This window comes from Amblyomma mixtum, chromosome 8, assembly GCF_055824585.1.
Source record: "Amblyomma mixtum isolate Tamu chromosome 8, ASM5582458v1, whole genome shotgun sequence".
NCBI lineage: Eukaryota > Metazoa > Arthropoda > Arachnida > Ixodida > Ixodidae > Amblyomma > Amblyomma mixtum.
This window is the reverse complement of record NC_143019.1, coordinates 140,278,408-140,297,994: the sequence shown is the minus strand read 5'-3', so window position 1 is coordinate 140,297,994 and position 19,587 is coordinate 140,278,408. Positions and strand designations below refer to the sequence as shown.

General features: G+C 45.6%; 1 protein-coding gene across 1 annotated transcript in view; it reads left to right on the top strand.

Annotated features, from left to right (window-relative positions):
• The window catches only part of LOC149334637 (BTB/POZ domain-containing protein KCTD3), a 66,313-nt gene that overhangs the window by 24,684 nt on the left and 22,042 nt on the right, over positions 1 to 19,587 (top strand). The window contains exons 6-10 of the mRNA XM_089555275.1: positions 1,430 to 1,510; positions 6,829 to 6,996; positions 11,355 to 11,639; positions 16,315 to 16,411; positions 18,375 to 18,580. Coding sequence (XP_089411401.1) covers positions 1,430 to 1,510; positions 6,829 to 6,996; positions 11,355 to 11,639; positions 16,315 to 16,411; positions 18,375 to 18,580 — 837 coding nt within the window. The remainder of the gene's footprint in view (positions 1 to 1,429; positions 1,511 to 6,828; positions 6,997 to 11,354; positions 11,640 to 16,314; positions 16,412 to 18,374; positions 18,581 to 19,587) is intronic.

The window sequence follows — 19,587 nt, the reverse complement described above, 5'->3', positions numbered from 1 at the left end:
ATAATATAATATATAATATATGAAATAATATAATATATGAAATAATAATATGGGTGTCTTCTTAGATAAACAGTGCTCTCTTTTAACTTTTTAGAAAACTTATCTGTCTGGTGCTGCAGAATTTGTGCTCTTCCAAAGACCCTTGCGTGAGTTGGCATGAGTGACCTAGCGAGAATGCATTGGTTCTGAAAGCGCGTTCTTATGCTGTCAAAGTGGTACGCTTATGCATTACCTGATATGGGCAGTATAAGCCATGCTGCATGAAAAAGGCTTCTTGAACGCAAAGCTGCTTGAAGCCACTCTTGTCTTCATTTTTAACATGACGGTGTTAAGGGTTCATTGTCGCAAAAAGGCCAGTTAAGCGATGCAGGGGCATCGCTTAACCAGTGCGCCAGTAGTGGCATGAGGACTCCCAGCAGTCTGTAAACGTTAAGTCGTGAGTGGTCACTTCCGCATATGTGGGCATTATTAACCCATTAGCACTATCACGTTGCACAACCTTATGGCGGAGCTTAGGTTTCCTCTCCAGTTTTTTTTTTTTTTTGGTGCTTCGCCCCTTTGCACAGGAGCACTGCAGAGAAGCTACACAGTGGCAGGTGGTTGCCGTCACATTTCAGTTCCACACGTTACTTGCCCTCATGTTGGGTCCAGTCGTATGTTTTCACGTGTGCATTTGGTTGCCAAACGTACTGTACAGCCAGAATATGTCAAAATTTTAAACATAGCTGCCGGGATTTTGTATAATGGGGGAACATGCTGTCCAGGAAAAAAAGTGTAGCTCTACGGGACAGTTTTATGTCAGTTATTTTCAGTGTATAAACCTGGAAATCATATGAACTGGGAATGTACCAACGTGGTTTTGGTGTACAGTACTGCAGTACAAACTAAGAATACAACAGAAGAATGGCCTGAGGGTCGAGTTGGTGCATGATGAAATGAACGGCGGTGCAACAAGGACACTAACAAGAGAGGGGACACCACATGCGCACACTACCAACTGTTTATTGCACGGAAAGGTGGCATATTTAAACATACAGCTCAGGCATGAGACTCATGCCATTATCGCTCCGAACCCAACATGTGGAAAAAAGCAGCAACATCAGGATAACGGACAAGAAACCTTTAACCCCTGCAGAAAAAACTAAGAGGTTCTGATAACAGAACTTTGAGCAGGCCATCTCGTAGCAAAAGCAGAGTCAAACAATCGTAGCAAAAGCAGAGTCAAACAAGAGAAGCAAAAGCAGTCAAAAAAAAAAGAATAAAAGTTTGGGCTAGAAAAGAAAAGTACAAGAACAAGTAATAACTGAATAAAAAGTGTGTGTGTCATGCTGTGAATTGAATGAAAAATGAATTTTCTCTTGGGCCACTCTTTCTGAGCCTCTGTGGCGGGCCCCTGATTTCCCCCCCCGACTGTGTTGTTACCTTGCAGTGAAGCGGCTCATCCTGTGTGAAGACCTGCACCAGTCATCATGTGGAGATGTCCTCTTCCATGGCTACCTGCCCATGGCCAGTGAGTCGGTTTTCCTCTGCCTCTCCTCCTCCTGACAGATTGAAAGGGGGGGAGGGGATGCACATACAATATATGCAGACATATGAAGGCATGAATGAAAGAAAGATACAGTCTTTGTCAAAACTAACCAGGCTTCGTGGTTTGCTTCTCACTCGTATAACAGAACCCTCACGGCTTCCCTAAAGAGCAAAAAGTTCATTGAAGGTGAGGACAGGGGGTTCTTCTTGCCATGCAGAGATTTAGAGCTTGAGGGCGGCTGGCATAGTAGCTTTAATACCAATGCTGGGAAGAAAAACATGCAGCCTGGTTACTTTTCGCAAAGACTGTACAGTTGTACCAAAAGTAAAATAGAGCATGCGAGCAGTGGCCGAACTGGCTAAAACTGCAGCTGATGCGCAGCAGATAGCAGAGGGGCGTCGGCACATCAAGCTGACCCACCTCAATGATCTATGCTCGCCTTATCGCCGGCATCAGCGAAGCCACGCTGCTACCGTCACTGCTTGCAGGAAGCACTTGCAATGCTTCAAGCAAGGGTTTATCGTTTGCCCGCATCGTGCAGAAAAGCTGGCCTTCGGGGGCATGCACTTTCTGCTTTGTCAAGAGTGGCACCATTTTCAGTCTGCATGACTGCCGGGGTTTGCGCTTCACTTGGCAGCGAGTTTGTTGCGCTATGGAGTATAAAAGCTAATGCCACGGCCGCCGCGGTGGCTCAGTGGTTACAGCGCTCGGCTGCTGACCCGAAAGACACGGGTTTGATCTCGGTTGGGCCGCCGAATTTCGATGAAGGCAAAATTCTAGAGGCCCGTGTACTGTGCGATGTCAGTGCACGTGAAAGAACCCCAGGTGGTCGAAATTTCCGGAGCCCTTCACTACGGCATCCTTCATAGCCTGAGTTGCTTCGGGACGTTAAACCCCAATATACCAAACCAAATAAAAGCTAGTGCATCTTTTGGCAAGTGCGGTGAAAATTTTGCTTGGCTCATGGGATGCATGAAAAAAAGAACAGCATGCATGTATTGGCTGCGTTGTCGTTATGATATAAACAGATGCTCAAAATAAAACCAGTCGAGCATGACTCAAGCAGAGACAAGCTCATTTTCCATGATAATGTGTTTACGTTTGTTTTCTCCAGTGTGAGAAAGCTAATTTGTGTTGAAGCAAGTGGTCTTCAATTACCTCGTTTATATGCCGTTGGTTGTCGATTTGTGTCATAAATACAACACAGCCAGTATATCCATGCTTTTCTTTTGCATGTGTTCCCCCTTTAGGCAAGCAAAATTTTGACCACACTTGTGAAACCGATGCAGAAGCGTTTAGGCAACAAACTCGCCACCAGGTTAAGCGCGAATCACGACAATCCCGCTGATTGAAAATGGTGCCATTCCTGACAAAGCACTGAAAGCACCCCTTGCGAGCAGTGGTGGTAGCAGCGTGGCTTCGCTCGTGCCTGCGATAAGGCGAGCGCAGATCATCGAGATGGGTGAGACAGATGTGCCGTCCGCCCCATCGCTCTCTGCTGCGCATCTGGTGATAGAGCGCACTGGTATGCAGTTATTGGCCATTTCGGCCACCGCTCGCGTGCTCCGTTTTACTTTTGGTGCACGTGTACAGAACGTAGAAAAGTAGTGCGTAGACCATCCTTACAAACAGGGCTGTCACTGGAGACGGCCAGGGATATTGACAACACCGCTGCGGCTAACGGTTCACCGTTTGCACTGTGAGATGATATAATAGCGCTGGCAATTTTCATAGTATTACCAGTGCTGGCAGACACCGGAAATTCTAAAAAATCATCTTAACTAGTGGGCTGGTTACCTACTTTCTATAACTTTTTAGCTATTAGATTTAAGCACATAGTTGCAGTTGGAGATTTGTGGTTAGTCATTAGTGTTAGCGTTCTCAGTTTTTAGAATTTCGAAAACGCAATTTCTCTCGGCACTGTGGCTCGACAAAATTTGCTATATCAACCAGTTGTGTGCACTGGAGGGGTTGCTTTGCCTACACAAAAATGGTTTAGACCCTCTTGAACCCACTGTAACAGTTGCAAGCTTTCACACAAACTTTTAGATTTACTGCACCAAAAAAGTGTCCTACATTCAGACTACTAGGCACATATATTCAAGTACCTTCACTGCCTGGGGGTTAGTGTGAAAGGGATTGGTTCATGTTGCAGAAAAAACTGACAGATTAACAGTGGCGTAATATAGGTACAACGAAAAAGAGAAGCGCATTGCAATGAAACATGGACGAAGGGAACTCCTAAAAACAACAATGTTGTCAGTAGAAACACAAAGCCAGATGGACTAGCATCTGTGTGTGTGGGTATCTAAATGCCAGAAAAAAAGAAAAGGAAGAAAAATTTGGGGGGACTTCGTAACTACATTTTTAAAGGAGAAGGTTGCCCGTTATGGTGTCTGTGATGAGTGTTTAATGTTTTTCTTACGATTTTCCTGCTGAAACTCTGGTTTCAGCTGGTTCCATTGCTCTTATATATACTGCCCTTTTGTGAGGAGCAGGCAGGAGAGGGAGAAATACTCTCAAACACGTGCACTGCATGGTGCCCCCCTGTTGCCATCCTCCTCTGGGCTGATAATCCGACGTGCGGAGCAACGTTCGGCCGCTTAGCCACCGGTCAAGTGCGTGTTTGCATCTGTACAACAAGAGCTGCAGTGTTGTACGCAACGCCAGTGTCCTTAGACACAAATGTTTTATTGCGGTCTACGGCAGCAGTCAATGAAAACAGAAAAAAAATGCCACCAGTTTGCACGCGCACCAATTTATGCCAAGGTGTCTTCTAATATATTCCTAACATAGTGATCACCACAGCTGTTTCTGCCAAGTGTGTGTCAGTAGGGTGTAGCTCTCACCAAGCCTCCTGAGGGCTTTTTGCCTGCACCCGCAGCGTTGCAATGTATGTTGTGATGTTGAAATAAATTTGATTTGATTTGATTGAAACTCAAATCATGGATATGGTATGCATGAGTCATCACTGTCTAGGATGTTCCAGTACCTTCAGTTGGATTATCATATGGGACTGCACTAACCTGACCCACTAAACCAGCTTACTAATCCATTTTCTGCGGTGGGCTAACTTCCAAATTTTTGGAGTCCTCATTACCACATTCATAGACGGTTGGGTGGGGCAATCACGTTGACTTTGAGTTGTGTTCATTTCCGCGTAGGACGGGTGGTAGGTAGCTCATAACCCGGTGACCAGGCTGACTTGTGCCTTGGTGGCCAGGTTATAATAATTCTTTCAAATAATTCTTCTTAATTCTCTCAATAATTCTTTAATTAATAATTAATAATTCTTTCTAACTCAAATAATTCTTTGTATATTACTACCGACATTATCGTTATTTTATGTGCTAGTTTGTTTCCGTCACAGCTCGGTTGTATTTTCGTTTTACCGTTTGTTGTTTTTCTTAACACGCTGACCAGTTGAATGTTCCAATTGTGCTTGACCACGTTCTGTTAACCTTACTAAGCCCTCCTGGCACAGTCCCAGTTGGGATTAGCAGTATTTGTAAATAAATAAAATAAATAAATGAAGGTCATGTGACCCCTCCGGTGGGCAGCTTGTGCTGATGTCACAAGATCACCTGACCTCTCTCTACTGATCAGGGAATTTCGTGACAGAGGAGCAGGGAATTTTTTATGAGACGACAACATAAAGGGATACTGAAGCAAAATCTGAAAATTGAGCAAAAACGCTGAAAATAGATTCTCGGAATGTGGTTACACCGAAATCTAGTCGTCACTGCGCATATTTTTCAGCGGATGGTTTTATTTTCGATGTTTCACGAGCGCACGCCAAGCCCTCCCGGCCGGCGCAAGGTGAAGAGCGTGACATCATGGCACCCTCCCGCGGCGACAAATATGGCGGCGCCCTTCGATGCATGAAACCTCGCTTCGGACTGGTTGTGTCATTGTTGCTGTCTTCCTCAGCGCGTTCAATGGCCATAAATGGGCCACCGGTCTCTCGCTTTGTCTCCTGTCACCCATAAAAAAGCTTACAAGTAATAGATTTGCTTTATTTTTTATTTAGAGTGACGATTTTGGCCCCTTTAGGCTAAGAGGGGTGTCGGTTTGTTGACAACAGTGCTTGCCCTCTTAACCACCAGATGGCCACACTAGTCTGAACATCATCACGCTTCTGTTTTAAAAGTGAGAATGTTAGAAATGGCGTAAGGTCCGGGAAAAGTAGCTGCATTTAGCGGACGTAAGCGTGCATACGGTTATGGTATGTAGACAGCATCGATTAACATTTTGACATATCTGTGTACTCCGTGAGCAGATAACAGACATGGAAAAGCCGCAAGTAGCGATGGCAATCGTGCTTCTGCGGGAACGGTGGGCACGCGGGTGTAGTGACGTCTAGTCGCAGCTTTCACAGGCGGCCGCCAGGTGCAACGATACGGCAATAAATCGCGAAAAAAAGCGTGTTATCCGCCTTTTCCGCTAAAATGCTTCTCACATTTATCAGTTTTAGCAGTCAAGCTCCTGTTTACATGCAAAAAAGCAGCTCCAAAAGTTTGGTTCAGTATCCCTTTAAGGGGGGATGAGGGTCTGAAAAACTTGTTTTTTATTTGTCGCCATAACTTGCTGAAACTTGGCATGCAGGTGTATCATATAATGCTGATTTCAAATATGCATTTAGATTTCAAATATCTCACCTGGAAGAACATTTATTGCAAAATAACATCCGAATTAGGCCATTTCTTACAGGCCTTTATAGTAATTTATCAGTTAGAAAAAGCTTATTTAAGAATATACAGGCATTCTCAAAGGTCATCCACACATCCTAAAGCTTTCTTTTTCCTTTAAACATGATGTATTTGCAATGGGGCTAAGGGTGGGCTGATTACTGCCCCACTGTTTTTTTTTCTTTCCAACTTTGTTATTTATTTATGATCGACAAACTGACTTTATGGACATTTTGCTAGCTTTAGGATATGCTTTGGGCCTTTGAAAATATCTCCTTAATCACGAAAAATCTTTCTTTAATTGATAAATTACTATGAAGGCCCGTAAGAAATGACCTAATTAGGATATTTTATTTTGCCATATATTACCCTCTAGCTGAGATATTTGAAATCTAAATGCATGTTTGAAATCAGCATTCAGTGGTACATCAATATGCTAACTTTCAGAAAGATGTGCTAATAATAATAAAAAAAAGTTTTTAAGACCCTCATCCCCGTTTAAATGCCATCGCAATGAAAGAGAAAAACACTGTGAATGTCAGGAGTTGGTTGATTTGAGAATGCTGTGAGGGTTGAATGTCCTGGTCATTCTCTCGTTGTATGTGACCACAGCGGTGCCCCCGTACGAGGTTTCCACCGGTGCCCGGAGCCTGCCGTCTTCGGGGCTCCTGCCCACGCCTGCCGGGGGGTCGGAGAGACGCCCGGAGCTGGGTCCATCGAGGCCCCCATTCATGGTGGACCCCTCATGCCTCCCCCCTGGGATGCCCCCCGGTGTAGTCGGTGAGCACACCAGATCCCTCCCATTGAGTCCGGTGGGGCCTGGCATCCTTTTCAGTCTCTAGTCTCATTTCTTATTTTAAGGCCACAGTTTGCATAGCGTGGGCTGCGGGTGATTAGCTTCATTCATGGTTTTCAGGTTGCAAAATTTTAGCGTGAAAAACACGGACAGAAAGAGTAGACGACACGAGCGCTGACTAACAACTGAAAGTTTATTCGAAAACACGTAGAATTATAAAGGAAGAAAGTGCGATAAAATCGTTGGTCAAAAAGCAAAAGAAGAAAACTAAACACAACAGTCACCGCCAGCTCCTGCTATCAAGACGCAAAGCACTTGTCCAGATATGCTACCTCTTTTTCCCGTATAGCAACAGATGGTTTGGCCACGCATGTGTTATGAGCCTTGGCGATACTATATGTTACTATACTATATGCTAACTATATGTTAACTATATGTTAACCATACTATATGTTAACTGTATGTTAACATATGTTACTATATGTTATACTATATGTTAACCAACTCGCCCAATATGCAGTACTGTTAAATGGTTTTCAAGTTGGTGAATGCCTCATACTGTCGTTAACAGCCGTGTGGGCAGATGTGTCCATGGTTCGGCGTCACTGCTTGAAATAAAGAAATTGCTTCGAGGCTGGGAATCGAACCAGGGCCTTTGTTGGCATTGGAAGGGGAGACGCTACCACTCCGCCACGAAGACTCAGGGTTTGAGCATAAATGAAGGCTCATCTGGTGAATACATGGGTTTCATAAATAGAATAAAAGAAATAAAAAAAAATCAGGAAATAAAAAATAAAAAAAAAAACGAATATAAGAAAAGAAACAAAAATAAAAAATGGGGAAAAATAAATATCAAAATAAAAAGAAATAAAATATAATAAACAAAACAAACAAACACAAGAAATGAAATGAAAAAGTAAAATATGACAAGTAAAAAAAATAAGTGAAGAACAAACAGTGCGCCAGGAAAGCTTTCGCCTTGCAGCACTTGAGAGAGCCAAAGTGCCCCCTGAATTTTTTGACTGGGGCATCACTCACCTAATCGTTACGGAGACGAACTGTTATGCGGTAGCGTATTGTGCTGCTCGGGCTTCTACCTTGAAACCAGTAGACTGTGGTCAGATGATGGTCTTCGCTGCACTGATAATACGTAGGGTATTGTTGGCAAACCTCAAGTTCAGGTGCACTGGTCAACAAAAGGAAGTTTTGGACACACCACCGTTGAGGAAGCGGGTGAGCACAAACTGCTTCGTCACATTCACTGCTCTGCCTGCATTTCACCAACCTGAAAACCGTGGATGAAGCTAACCATCCACAGCCCACACTATGCAAACTTTGGCCCGTTATCACAAGGCTGAACGAAGCCTTCCTTGCTGCCTGTGCGTGCCAGAACAGGATGTGTCCGTTGATGAGAACCTCTTGCTTTTCAAGAGAAGATTCGCATGGAAGCAATATCCTCCACTCAAACGCGCAAGATTTGGCCTCAAATTGTTTCTAATGTGTGAATCTCCAGGAATGACCTACCCGATTTCATAGTTACTGAAATAGAACCCGATAAATTCGGGCAGTTATTAGCAGCACATTTCAAGGACTGAGTTTTTCTGATGTGTTTTTGAGTGTGTGCATGTGTGTCTCTTATCTCTCTCCAAGTTGTTCTGGAGCTGCTGTGTCTTTCTTGTGTTGATACTTTTGGTAATGTTGATGTTGACCGTGAACCCTGCACTTTGTATTTCTTGTTGATGTTACCGACCACTGTAATATGTAACGACCGCTCCCCCCCCCCCCCCCCCTTATGTAATGCCTTAAGCCAAGGGCCCTTAAGGGTAAATAAATGATGATGATGACGATGAGTCTATATGTGCAATTTGCCAGTCTACACTGGCAACTGCACAGTCGACATGGCCGGCAAGGAAGTGATGAATAACAAGGTACTGATGGACCTGTCTCGACTAGGACTTCACCTTGTCGGCTGACAACTACTACAATTCCTCGTAACTGCCTGGTGTTTTTCTCAAGGGCACTTTTCAGTGTGTTACCCTGTTTTTCATCAACTAAATGCTTCGAATTTCAGTGCGTTGTGACCCGTTACCACGGCATGCATTGAGGGAAAGCCACCCTCAACAGCAGCATTTTTTTTTTTATTTTGTGCACTAATTCAAACCATAAATCGAAGATGTAATACATTTTCAGAATCAGAATTGCATAGAAAAATTATGGAAACATGAAAAAAAAAATTGGCGATTTTTGGTACGTTTTTTGGCAGTTAAATTGGCAGTTAAGGCAGAAGAGGACCTTAGGAATAATTTTTTATTAATGAAGCCACAACTATGAAATCGTCAGGGAACATGCATTTCTGCGTGCTGATTCCAAATACGCAATTTAATTTTATGTGCAACAAGCCCTTGTGTACTTATGCAATATGTTAGGTGACGTTTGCCGAGAGAGTGAAAGAAACTCTACTGCAGGGAACTTGCTAGATTGCATGCCATTGGTTTCTCTTGGCATCAAGCTATGCAGTAAGGGTGAAATTATCATCCTGCTTGTTATAGAAGGTGAGTTATAGGATTCTGAAATAATTAGTTTCTTCCCATCTGTGAAGTGGCATATTCAAAACCCTGTAACTTCTATGATGGGCAGGATAATAGTTTTGCCCTTACTGCATAGTTTGATGTCAAGACAAGCCAGTGGCATGTGTCCTAGCAAGTTTCCTGCAGCAAAATTTATTGAAAGCTCTTGGCAAAAAGTTACATAGCATATTATATAAGTGCACAAGGCCTTGCTTTACATAAAATTAAATTACATATTTGGAATGAGCATGCAAAAATACCTGTTTCTTGAAGATTCCTTTAGTGTGACTTATAATTTTTCGAAGACCAGCTTCCCCCCTTAAAGGGTTAATTGGGCTCTTCTTTAGAGGTCATTAGCCAAAAATTTTATAAACCATTAGAAGTAATTGCAGAAGTGCATCACCCATGTGTTGTGAATGGGGCTTGTTGGTTAACGTTCATATTTGAAACAGTGCAGCAAAGGATGCGATGCGGTGTCCCTTTCCTTGTGTCCTGTCCTTTGCGCTGTTTCTAATATGAGCATCACCCAAGATGCAGTTTTTGTGGTGCCTCAGTAGGAATACATTGGTAAAAATGGATTGTACAAAATGGGTTGGCTGGCAATTTAGGAAAACAGTTAGTTAAATTTTTATAGTATCTTGTAAAAGCCAGTGACAGTGGCATCTGTGCGCAGCTCTGCTCCTCCCGAATAAATCGATACTGAGCTCATTTCAATTTTTCCAAAGCAAAACCAGAGACAAAGCCAGTAAGGCAGAGACTAATTGTTGTCGTGGGCTGTAGTGTTGGCTGGAGTAGCTTGCTAGGTTAACAACCAGGTGGACCTCTCCTGTATGCATTGAAGTGTTTGGTCTCTGAAGCCAAGCTTTCAGACAAATATAGTTTCAAAACAAGCGTTCAGGTGGAAGAGCTGCAGAGAAGTTTCAAAATTGCGATCACATGAAGTGGAGCATCATCTTGTAGCTCGTGCCTCATTTCTTGATTGCCTGATTCTGGAAATATTCATTCTTTTTTGTACTTTGGGATCATTTTGAATGTGGATATTTTGCTGAGAAAGGCATAGTTTGAAACGTATTTGTTAGGGAAAACCGTTTTTCTAAAAAATCAACTTTTTTGCGTCTTTGTGATCTCCTGAATGTAATCACTGCTCATGATGAAGTTAGCACCAAGAACGAGGACCAAGGTAGGAGAGAAGACACAACACGAGCGCTTTTTCGCAACTAAGCACTTTAATGGAAGAACACTTGGCATATATGCCCATCTCGTGAAGTAAATCAAAGGAACATACATGATAACGTCAAGATAAACCTTAGAGGGCGATTAGAGGGAGAGATAAACCTTCTCTCCTACCTTGGTCCTCAATGTTAGCGCTAACTTCATCGTGAATAAGATTCAACTTGCCCAACTTGCCCAACTTTCCACCTTACTACAGTAATCACTGTCCTACTGACAGGCATCCTTTTGTTGGCATGTAATGCGAAGGGGCAAGATAACCGCTGGTCCCTAAGGGCAACGGAGTGGACTCCAAGAGAAGGCAAGCGTAGCAGGGGGCGGCAGAAGGTTGGGTGAGCGGATGAGATTAAGAAGTTTGCAGGGATAGGGTGGCTGCAACTGGCAAAGGACAGGGTTAACTGGAGAGAGACATGGGAGAGGCATTTGCCCTGCGGTGGGCGTAGTCAGGCTGATGATAATGATGATGATGATGTGCTGCTTCTTTGCCTGTGCCATGCCTGGAGATGATGGCCCAGTTGAGTGATGCCCTGCTTCCCCCGGTGCAGATGCCCGGCCAGGCTCGGTGTTTCGGGTGATGCCTGAAGCAGCATCCCGGCCGCCTCCATCGTCGTGCAGTCACTCGCGCAACCCCTCCGTGGACGCTCGCCAGGGAGGGGGTGCTGCGCCACAGCTGTCGCGCAGCTCCTCGGACCTGCGTGCGGGGGGCGTCCGGGGCCACTCGCGGGCCTCCTCCCTCGACCTGCGGCAGCAGCACTCGCGCAACTCCTCCGCCGACTTCGGCCGACGCATCCGTGACGACAGCGGCTGGGCCAGCAGTGGGATGCCCCAGGGTGAGTGAGCTGTGTGCCTGCGGTGCTGGGGTTCCCAGTTGGGGTGCACAAAGTGAGAACATTGAAATTCAGGCTTGTTGGTTCGTACTTTGGAGAAATAGCGGAAACAGGACATGGGACAAAAGAACGAGTAGACACACACAGCGCTGACTTCCAACAACTTTATTAGAAACCAAAGCACAAGAATTTATACATGCATTTTTGCCATGTCATCCCAAAACATGCGCAAATTCACTGCGAGCGTAGGTAAGCAACTTCTGTTTTTCAGAGTCTGACAGGAGTGCTCACACAGGCACTTCCTAATCTGGCTATCTTTTCTGCTTCAGTAGTTTCACGAGTGCACTTTTCGTTACTTTTCCCAACTAAAAAACACGTCTAGTAATGGCTCGCACTTTACACATGCGTTGCAATGTTTCACAAGTTCTCTATCATTTTCGTTTTTGTTACTTACATTGCGATTATGCTCACGGAGGCGGTCATTCAGGCATTCAGGTCATTCAGGCAAATAAAGTTGTTGGAAGTTAGCGCTGTGTGTGTGTCTACTCGTTCTTGGTCCCTTGTCCTGTTTGCACTATTGCTCCGAAGTATTGCCAAGCTTAACAGGCTTCATTTGACAGAAGGAATTTTTTTTATCCATCAATCTCTACCCACGCACAGCTGCTGGTAGAAAACAGGTACAGAAGTGCCTCTCCCACTTAAGACCAGTCACTAATACAACCGTCTCCTGTCTTTTTCTATATTTATTTTATTTATTTATTGTTTATTTGACAATACTGTGAGCCTGATTGCCAGGCTCATGCAGGAGTGGTTTTTGCAGTTCCGTCCAAGCAGACAGTGCTTGGTTACACGATGTAAAATGCACAGTCAGAAAAGCAAAATACACATGAGAGTACATACTTTGTTACAGTCGCTGTGACACGTGACAAAAATCACAGGGTGGTTGCGAGAATGTGACATGAATGTTTATAAGTGTTAGCTGCAGTGTGACAGGAGAAGAATTTCTCACTCCTTTCTTGCAAAGTCGGACAGCTGGAAGGAAATTTGGCCCTGCCCAGGGCTCCAGTGGTGCTCTCATTCGAAAGATTGCTTGGACCAGTGATGTTTATTTAACCTCTGCATATAAAGGAACCCAACAGAAACAAGAAGCCTAGGGGAGTGTTCCTTTTCTTTAATTTGGGGTGGTGATTAGCGGGAAATTAATGATGTAAATATTTTATCACTTAAAGGTAATTGATGACGAAACAGAAGAAAAAAACAGCCGCGTGCCACCGGTGGGATCCAAACCCACGACTTCCGAATTTCCCGCTACCATCTGGAGAGTACCAGATGCAAAATAGGATCAGATCATTGAGGCGGAATGGATGAAGCCTCTGGTGAAATCTTCTTGGAAGTTAGCTGTGTGTCTGCGTGTGTTGTTTCTGTCCTTGTCCTTTTGTTAAGGCGGAAGCCTTTAATGCCTCATCGTTGTAAGCAGGAGCTGTCGACAGAAATGTCACGCTTTTCAATTGGTCGAAACGGTCGGGACGTCACAGTGCGCGAATTTCAAACGGGGCCAGTTGTACTTTGGCTAGTAACCATGCAACCTATTACAGGGATTTTATAGTGATGCTCCAAGTAAGTGGGAATGAGTTGAGTTAATTGCTTAATTACCTAATTAGCGTAATTAACCTTTCTAGTCAGGTCAGATAAATAAATAAAACCGAGTAGGAAACTGGTCAAGCTTGGGAATCCAACCCCAGTCTCCGGAGTGGGAGACGAGCACTCTAACCACTCCATGCCAGCTCGATGGTTTGGAATGAACACAGGTGCATCTGGTGAATAGGGTGTCTTCGATCACTCCCATCTTCCTGATCACTCCCATCTTCCTCCCTTCCCGTTACAGTGAGGTTCAGGAGGTTCAGGTGTGCACTGAGGTATGCAAGACAGATACATTTCCTTTCCTCAAAAACCAATTTACCAACGAGCAAGGTGTACAGCCAAATGGGCCATGGCGTTCTGTGGACTCCCTGGCAGCGTTGCAAGATGCTGTCGCGTTTCCCTCTTAGAGGCGAAGCTTAACATCTTAACCACACATCAGTGACACAAGCAGCAACACCGCGCTCAAGCCTTTCGCCTCACCACACTTTAGGTCAACAAAGTGCCCCCTGACTTTTGTGCCATGTACAGTCAAACCTCGATGTAATGAACTTCAGCACAACGAAATCCTCAGTCTAACAAAATATTCTTGTTTTCATAACTTCGCTTCAATACAACACCATGTATTTTTAGCTTCAGTATAACAAAGTAAATTTTGCCGGACTTTCAGTGTAATGAAATTTCATTACTTGCTGGAAACGAACCTGAGGACGAACAACCATGAACTTTACCACTGGCGTGAGTGGCTGAGCGGAGCACATACGTAATAGTGGGCACTGCCTGGCTTTCAGATTTACTATGCATTTGCAGTCTCAGTATGATGATTGAGTGTCTACGTCGCATTGGCAGGCTGGCATGCAGCTCTGCCATCTTTCCTGAAATCAGTACCAAGTGCTGCCTGTGCTCTGTGGCAGCTTGCTACGTTTGTCATGTTGACAGATTCCCAAAAGGGCTTTTAAGCGAGCAGTGTGACTGCGTCTGACAGAAGAAATGACCTGCAACACACGTAAGGGGTGTGTGGGTAGCACTGCAGCAGGCGACCTTCTTTTTCTATGACCACTTTCCCTGCCACTCAGCTCAGCTCCCCTCCGCAGCATTTTCCCACCTACCATAGTTGACCAGAACGAGGTTGCAGAGCTTATGCCAGAGGAATTGTGAAATGGGATTGAGCAGGTGCCATGCATGTGGGCGTGAGATGTGTTACACCTAATGGAAGGATCAAAGAAAGCAAAAAAAACGCGCGTTCGCGTTGCGATCGTTCAAAACAGGTGGTTGGTCATCTTGTTCTTATCGCTTCTGGGAAAGCCCACGTGTGAAAGTTTGTTTGAGGAGCAAGCCGATCAGCGACCGGGTATGATATATTCACGTGATGAACGACGCAGAAGAAAGCAAAGAGGACACACCATTCCCCTGACAAGTTGAACTCAATCATCAGATAATTTGCCCAGGCATTCTGGTTTAGCCATGATGAGATATATAAAAGTGGCCGCGGTATTTGATCACTGCTGTATTTTAGAAAATCTTAAAATAATCGGAAAATACCTAATGTTCGAAAATTATCAAATATCACTTTCTCGAATGTGAATATGACCCAGATAACAAACATATCCGATTGATACTCAAAATTTTGAATACTTCCACATTTCTGCTGTTAACATTGGTTTGCACACCAGTCAGCTGTGAAGCCAACCCTTGGTTCCCGCTCAGAAGCTGCGCGTACACTCGCCGTCAAAAGTGAATGGAAGGCAACTCTGTCAAAAAAATGTAATTTCTTCCAATCTAAAGCATAATAGTCCATGCTTGTTGGTGCACAGTGCAATTCACACAATCACAATTAGCCTGCACATATGTATTCAAGGATGCATGAATTGGGGGTGGCCAGTGATTAAATTTTTTCGTGAATATTGCCTTCGATTTACTTTTTCCGGCACCTGTACATGTGCAAAAAGACACCCACTCGTGCTTACGGAGAAAAACACGAAGGGGGGAGTGGGTGTGATTTCATTTGATTGGTCGGTGATTGGAGGACGCTCCTCACTCTCCTACATGGAGGAGGGAGGTGTAGACTGGGTGGCAGTCTCCCTTCCCTCCTTCCCATGAGGTTGCAGCTGCAGCTGACCGTGAGAGCAGCGCCAAAGCTCGGGACGGTGGACGTGATGGGGCGGCTGGGGAGCTCGCAGCATGAGCAAGACTCGTGTAACGCCGTTGTGCTGACGGCAAAGTAAGGGCACTTTCATCGCAAATAAAGGTTTCTCCCATGAGTGGTCCGCATACCATTTGTGACAGAATCTTGTTGTGCTAGGTAGGAAGGCAGCGCAAAAACGACAACCACAGGGGAAGACAAGACACAAAGGAATGCTACTATATCAACTGGTTTATTTGGTCATCAAGTCACAGTTATATAATTGGCCAATCACATCACATGTCACACTTTGCAGCGCCAGCTATCTTAGACTAACAGATAAGAAGGGTGTTATCACCTCTTCAGCTGTAAGTGTAGCTATTGTCAGAGACAGATTGCAAAAAAGGAAAAAGAAAATGAAAGAACCACGCATGACATATGACCAGGCAAGGAAGTAAAATCTGTTACAAAGATTGTTATAAAAATTCTTCCAAAAAACCACGCTCCGCTGAGTACACAGGCTTATAGAAGGATCACTAATGCAGTGGTCCGCCTTCTTGTCAATATGGAAAGCTTCAAGCAAAAGTCTTGGTTTTGTGGAGAAACTCCTGCCCAGAAGTGTGAATAACTAACTAGCCCAGCACCATGTTTCATTGAAGCTTATCATGCTAGAAGACGAATTTTGATGTAGCGAAATTCCAGTGTTGCGTAGTAAACTGCAGATTTTGCTGAGTTTGTTAAATCGAGGTTTAACTGTATTTCAAGTTCCAAATGCGCCAGCACACCCTAGTAGTATCGACTCTTGTGAGGTATATTCGACTCATACTCAAAATTTTGGAGATGAGTGTCCTATACCTTGACCGCATATCTGTTGCCTATGAGAGGTGTTGAGGTGTGGCTCTCTCTCCCCCCCCCCAGGGGTCTCAGCGTGGCCGGACAACCTGCGTGTCTCCATGGTCAAGGGCCACCAGAACTGGATTGCAGTCGCATACGCCCACTTTGTCACCTGCTACAGGTAGGGGGCTCTCTGTGAATGTGGAGGCATTACTAGTCCCATTACGAGGAAGGAAAGCCGGTGGTGTGTGTCAGTGCGTTTGTGTGCTCGCACATGGTACGGAAAATCCCAGGATGGCAAGAAACATAATTTGACATCCTCAGGCAGCTGTAGGACGCACACAGCAACCCGACCACCATTATTTTATTTTTTATTTCTTTATTTGTACATACTATCGGTCCGACCTGTCAAGTTGTGCTTGACAAGTTGGACGTTAGCTCTTGACAAGGATTCTAACTGAGGAGGACATATGTGCCTTCAATTGCATGCCTTCCCAGACTCTTATCTCTTCTCTTAAGGCACGGTTGAGGATGTGAGAAAGATACTGCGCCATTTCCTTTCCTCAAACAGCAATTTTATTATCATAATTGTGACGCAACCGTTCATCATACACCATTGCGGGTGGTGTCATACGATTTCTCCTTGCATATCGCATACGTCTCTCAGTCAGATTGGAGGCTAGGTCACGACAGGTATTAGAACCAAATGTCCCAGTGTTCGACTTGGACATAGTGGATTCATCATTTGTGAAATCAGCATTCAGAGGCGAGGCCTCATTTTCATTTCTCAGTGCGCAACCTCTTTCGAGGTCAAGCACTTACTTAGTTGCTTTGCTTTGCTGTGCTTTATTTTGGTTAGCTTTATTTTGCTTTGCTTTGCTTGCCCGCTTTGAACCGAGCCTAAAGTCACTAACCAAGCTGCGCCTAAGCTGAGGAGAGCGACACATGCTTGAGCCTCTGTAAGGCTTCTGCTGGGGCTAAGTGATCATGTTTCTACTTTTATAAGAGGCGCTTCTTGGCAATGGTGACACGCATCTCATATGCGAGAAAAATCGAAGGAACTGAGTGATAGTTCAGCCGTGCCTTTTGTGGCACGCTTATGATCTTGTGGAAAACAGTGGAAGACAACACAGTCGCGGCCGTAGTTGTTCATGGACACGATCGCAGAGCAGTACCTCGTGTTGAACCTGATGCTCAAGGTTGGCTGACACGCTTTGTACGTCACAAAGCACGCGATACGAGGAACAAAGCACACAGCACGAGAAACGGCACTTACTGAATGCTCGCTTGGGCGCATCGAAGTATCCCTGGCTCCTCAACTTGATGTCACGTTGGCCGACATGGACGAGGTTTCCCTCTCCACTGTTCTCCTCTCCTGCGCTTGTGCTGGAGGCAGGATATTTAAGCATGGCGCTTTCAATTGGTGATTGCCCCACTGTTTTAGCCAAAATGGAAAAAGTAACTTCAGAGACATCAGCAAACACACTACTTCAGAACCCTAGAAGGTTACCTGATTCGAAAACCGCCTGAGTATTCCTTTAAGTGCCGTCTGAATTTTTTTCCTCTGCCATTTTGTCCTGGTCATCCCATCCTTATGCTGCCATGCACCTGGCGCCCTCCTGTGTGTATTCTCACAATTTCAACGTACACTGTAGGTGGATACAACTCGAGAGCAGAGCGGCAAATCCTCCTCAAAGGAGGCCCTCCATTCAGTACGGCTCATCACCATCGTCATCAGCCTGACTACTGCGCCCACTGCAGGGCAAAGGCGCCTCCCATGCAGTCGAAGTCTCACATTCCGAATTATTGGCTATATTGAAAACAAAGGTTATCTTCTTGAAAACACTGTGTAAAAGTATAGGACAGTTGCCCAGTATATCGAACCCCAGTTTCGCCCGCCGTTCGATATTTCGAATGCTGCGCCGGGCCCCTGGAAGGTGTGCTTTCCCCAAAAACGCTCTCATCTCCGGTCGTACAGTGTGCGGCACGGGGGCACGGGAGAGGCCTTTGGAAGGACATGGGAGAGGCCCTGCAGTGGGCATAGTCAGGCTGATGATGATGATGAGGCTGTGTGATAAGTTGATTGTGGCGTTGGTTATTGCTCATGCCGTACACCTTCTCCCCCCCCCCCCCCCCCCCCCCAGGCTGAAGGACTCGACGGGGTGGCAGTTGGCGTTCACCAGCCCCTACCTGGAGCCCGTCATCGAGCGCATCGCCCTCAATGCCAAGGTGGTGACCACTGCCTCCCAGGGCCCCGACAGCGGTGGCGCCAAGATGCTGGCCGTGGCCTACGCCTCCCAGGTGCGCCTCTGGAGCATCGCCCAGGAGGGCAACGGACGGGCCGAGATCGGTGGGTGATGACGCTGCTCGGATTTCCATGCGCATGTGGCAGATGAGTAAACAGGGTTAAAGTGACAGTGAGCAGAGCTCTATTAATATTTTTTTTAAAGCAAGATCCAATAGCTCAGCATTTCATGGCTTTGTTGCCACTTGGCCGGCAGCGAAAGATGCATTCATTTCTAAGAAATTTGGATTCAAAGTTGAAAAAGTTTTTCCCGCCGCTCTGATTCAAACTTGGGATTCTCCTATGACGACAGAGGACTGAGTGACGTGAAACACAACGTGCACGTGACGCAACCCAGACTCCATGATTTCTGGCAGCCAGCAGTGCGGCCTAGCAGCAGCCAAAAAGAAAGCTACCGCCGGCCGCACGTTGAAGGCATCTATCGGCTATTGCGGCCGTCGCTTCGTTTACGTGTGCACCAGTGTTTTGCCAGCGTTACGATGGATCCCGCTCTCGAAGTCGTCAACGAAGTTCTCGCAAACAGACACCTTTAGCATACCGTGTACCTTGTTAGCGTTAGCGGAGTACTGGGAACCCACCTACCACCAGTGAGCAGGCGCTGATTGGTCCCAACGCTGCAGGTGCGCGCGTAGCTGCCGGGTACATGGTGTCATCGGGCGACATCAAGGAGATTTGCGCATGCATTGGCTGCGCCTCAGTGATTCGTGGCTTCTCGTGTCCTAGTGTTGCTAGAACCATTGGTAGCAACACTGTTTTGTCCTATGATGTCATCACGCTTGTACTTGCGAGTTTGGCCTGTGGCGGCGATAGCTGTATTTTGGTTCTTGCTCTTTTCTACGTTACAAGAGCTTTGTTGTCAGTATGAGTGGCGTTTTTGTAATCAGGAGCTGGTATTCTGCCGATACAAGCCAGCTTCAGTCTCTCCTCAGTGTCCCTATAAGCCCTGAGTATGCACCGTGGCAGCAGTTAAATTTATGCTTGGTCACGAGGGGTTGCCCAGGAAGAGCAACCTGGGTTGCACCAGCCATAGCAGCAGCAGCACCTGCATCGCA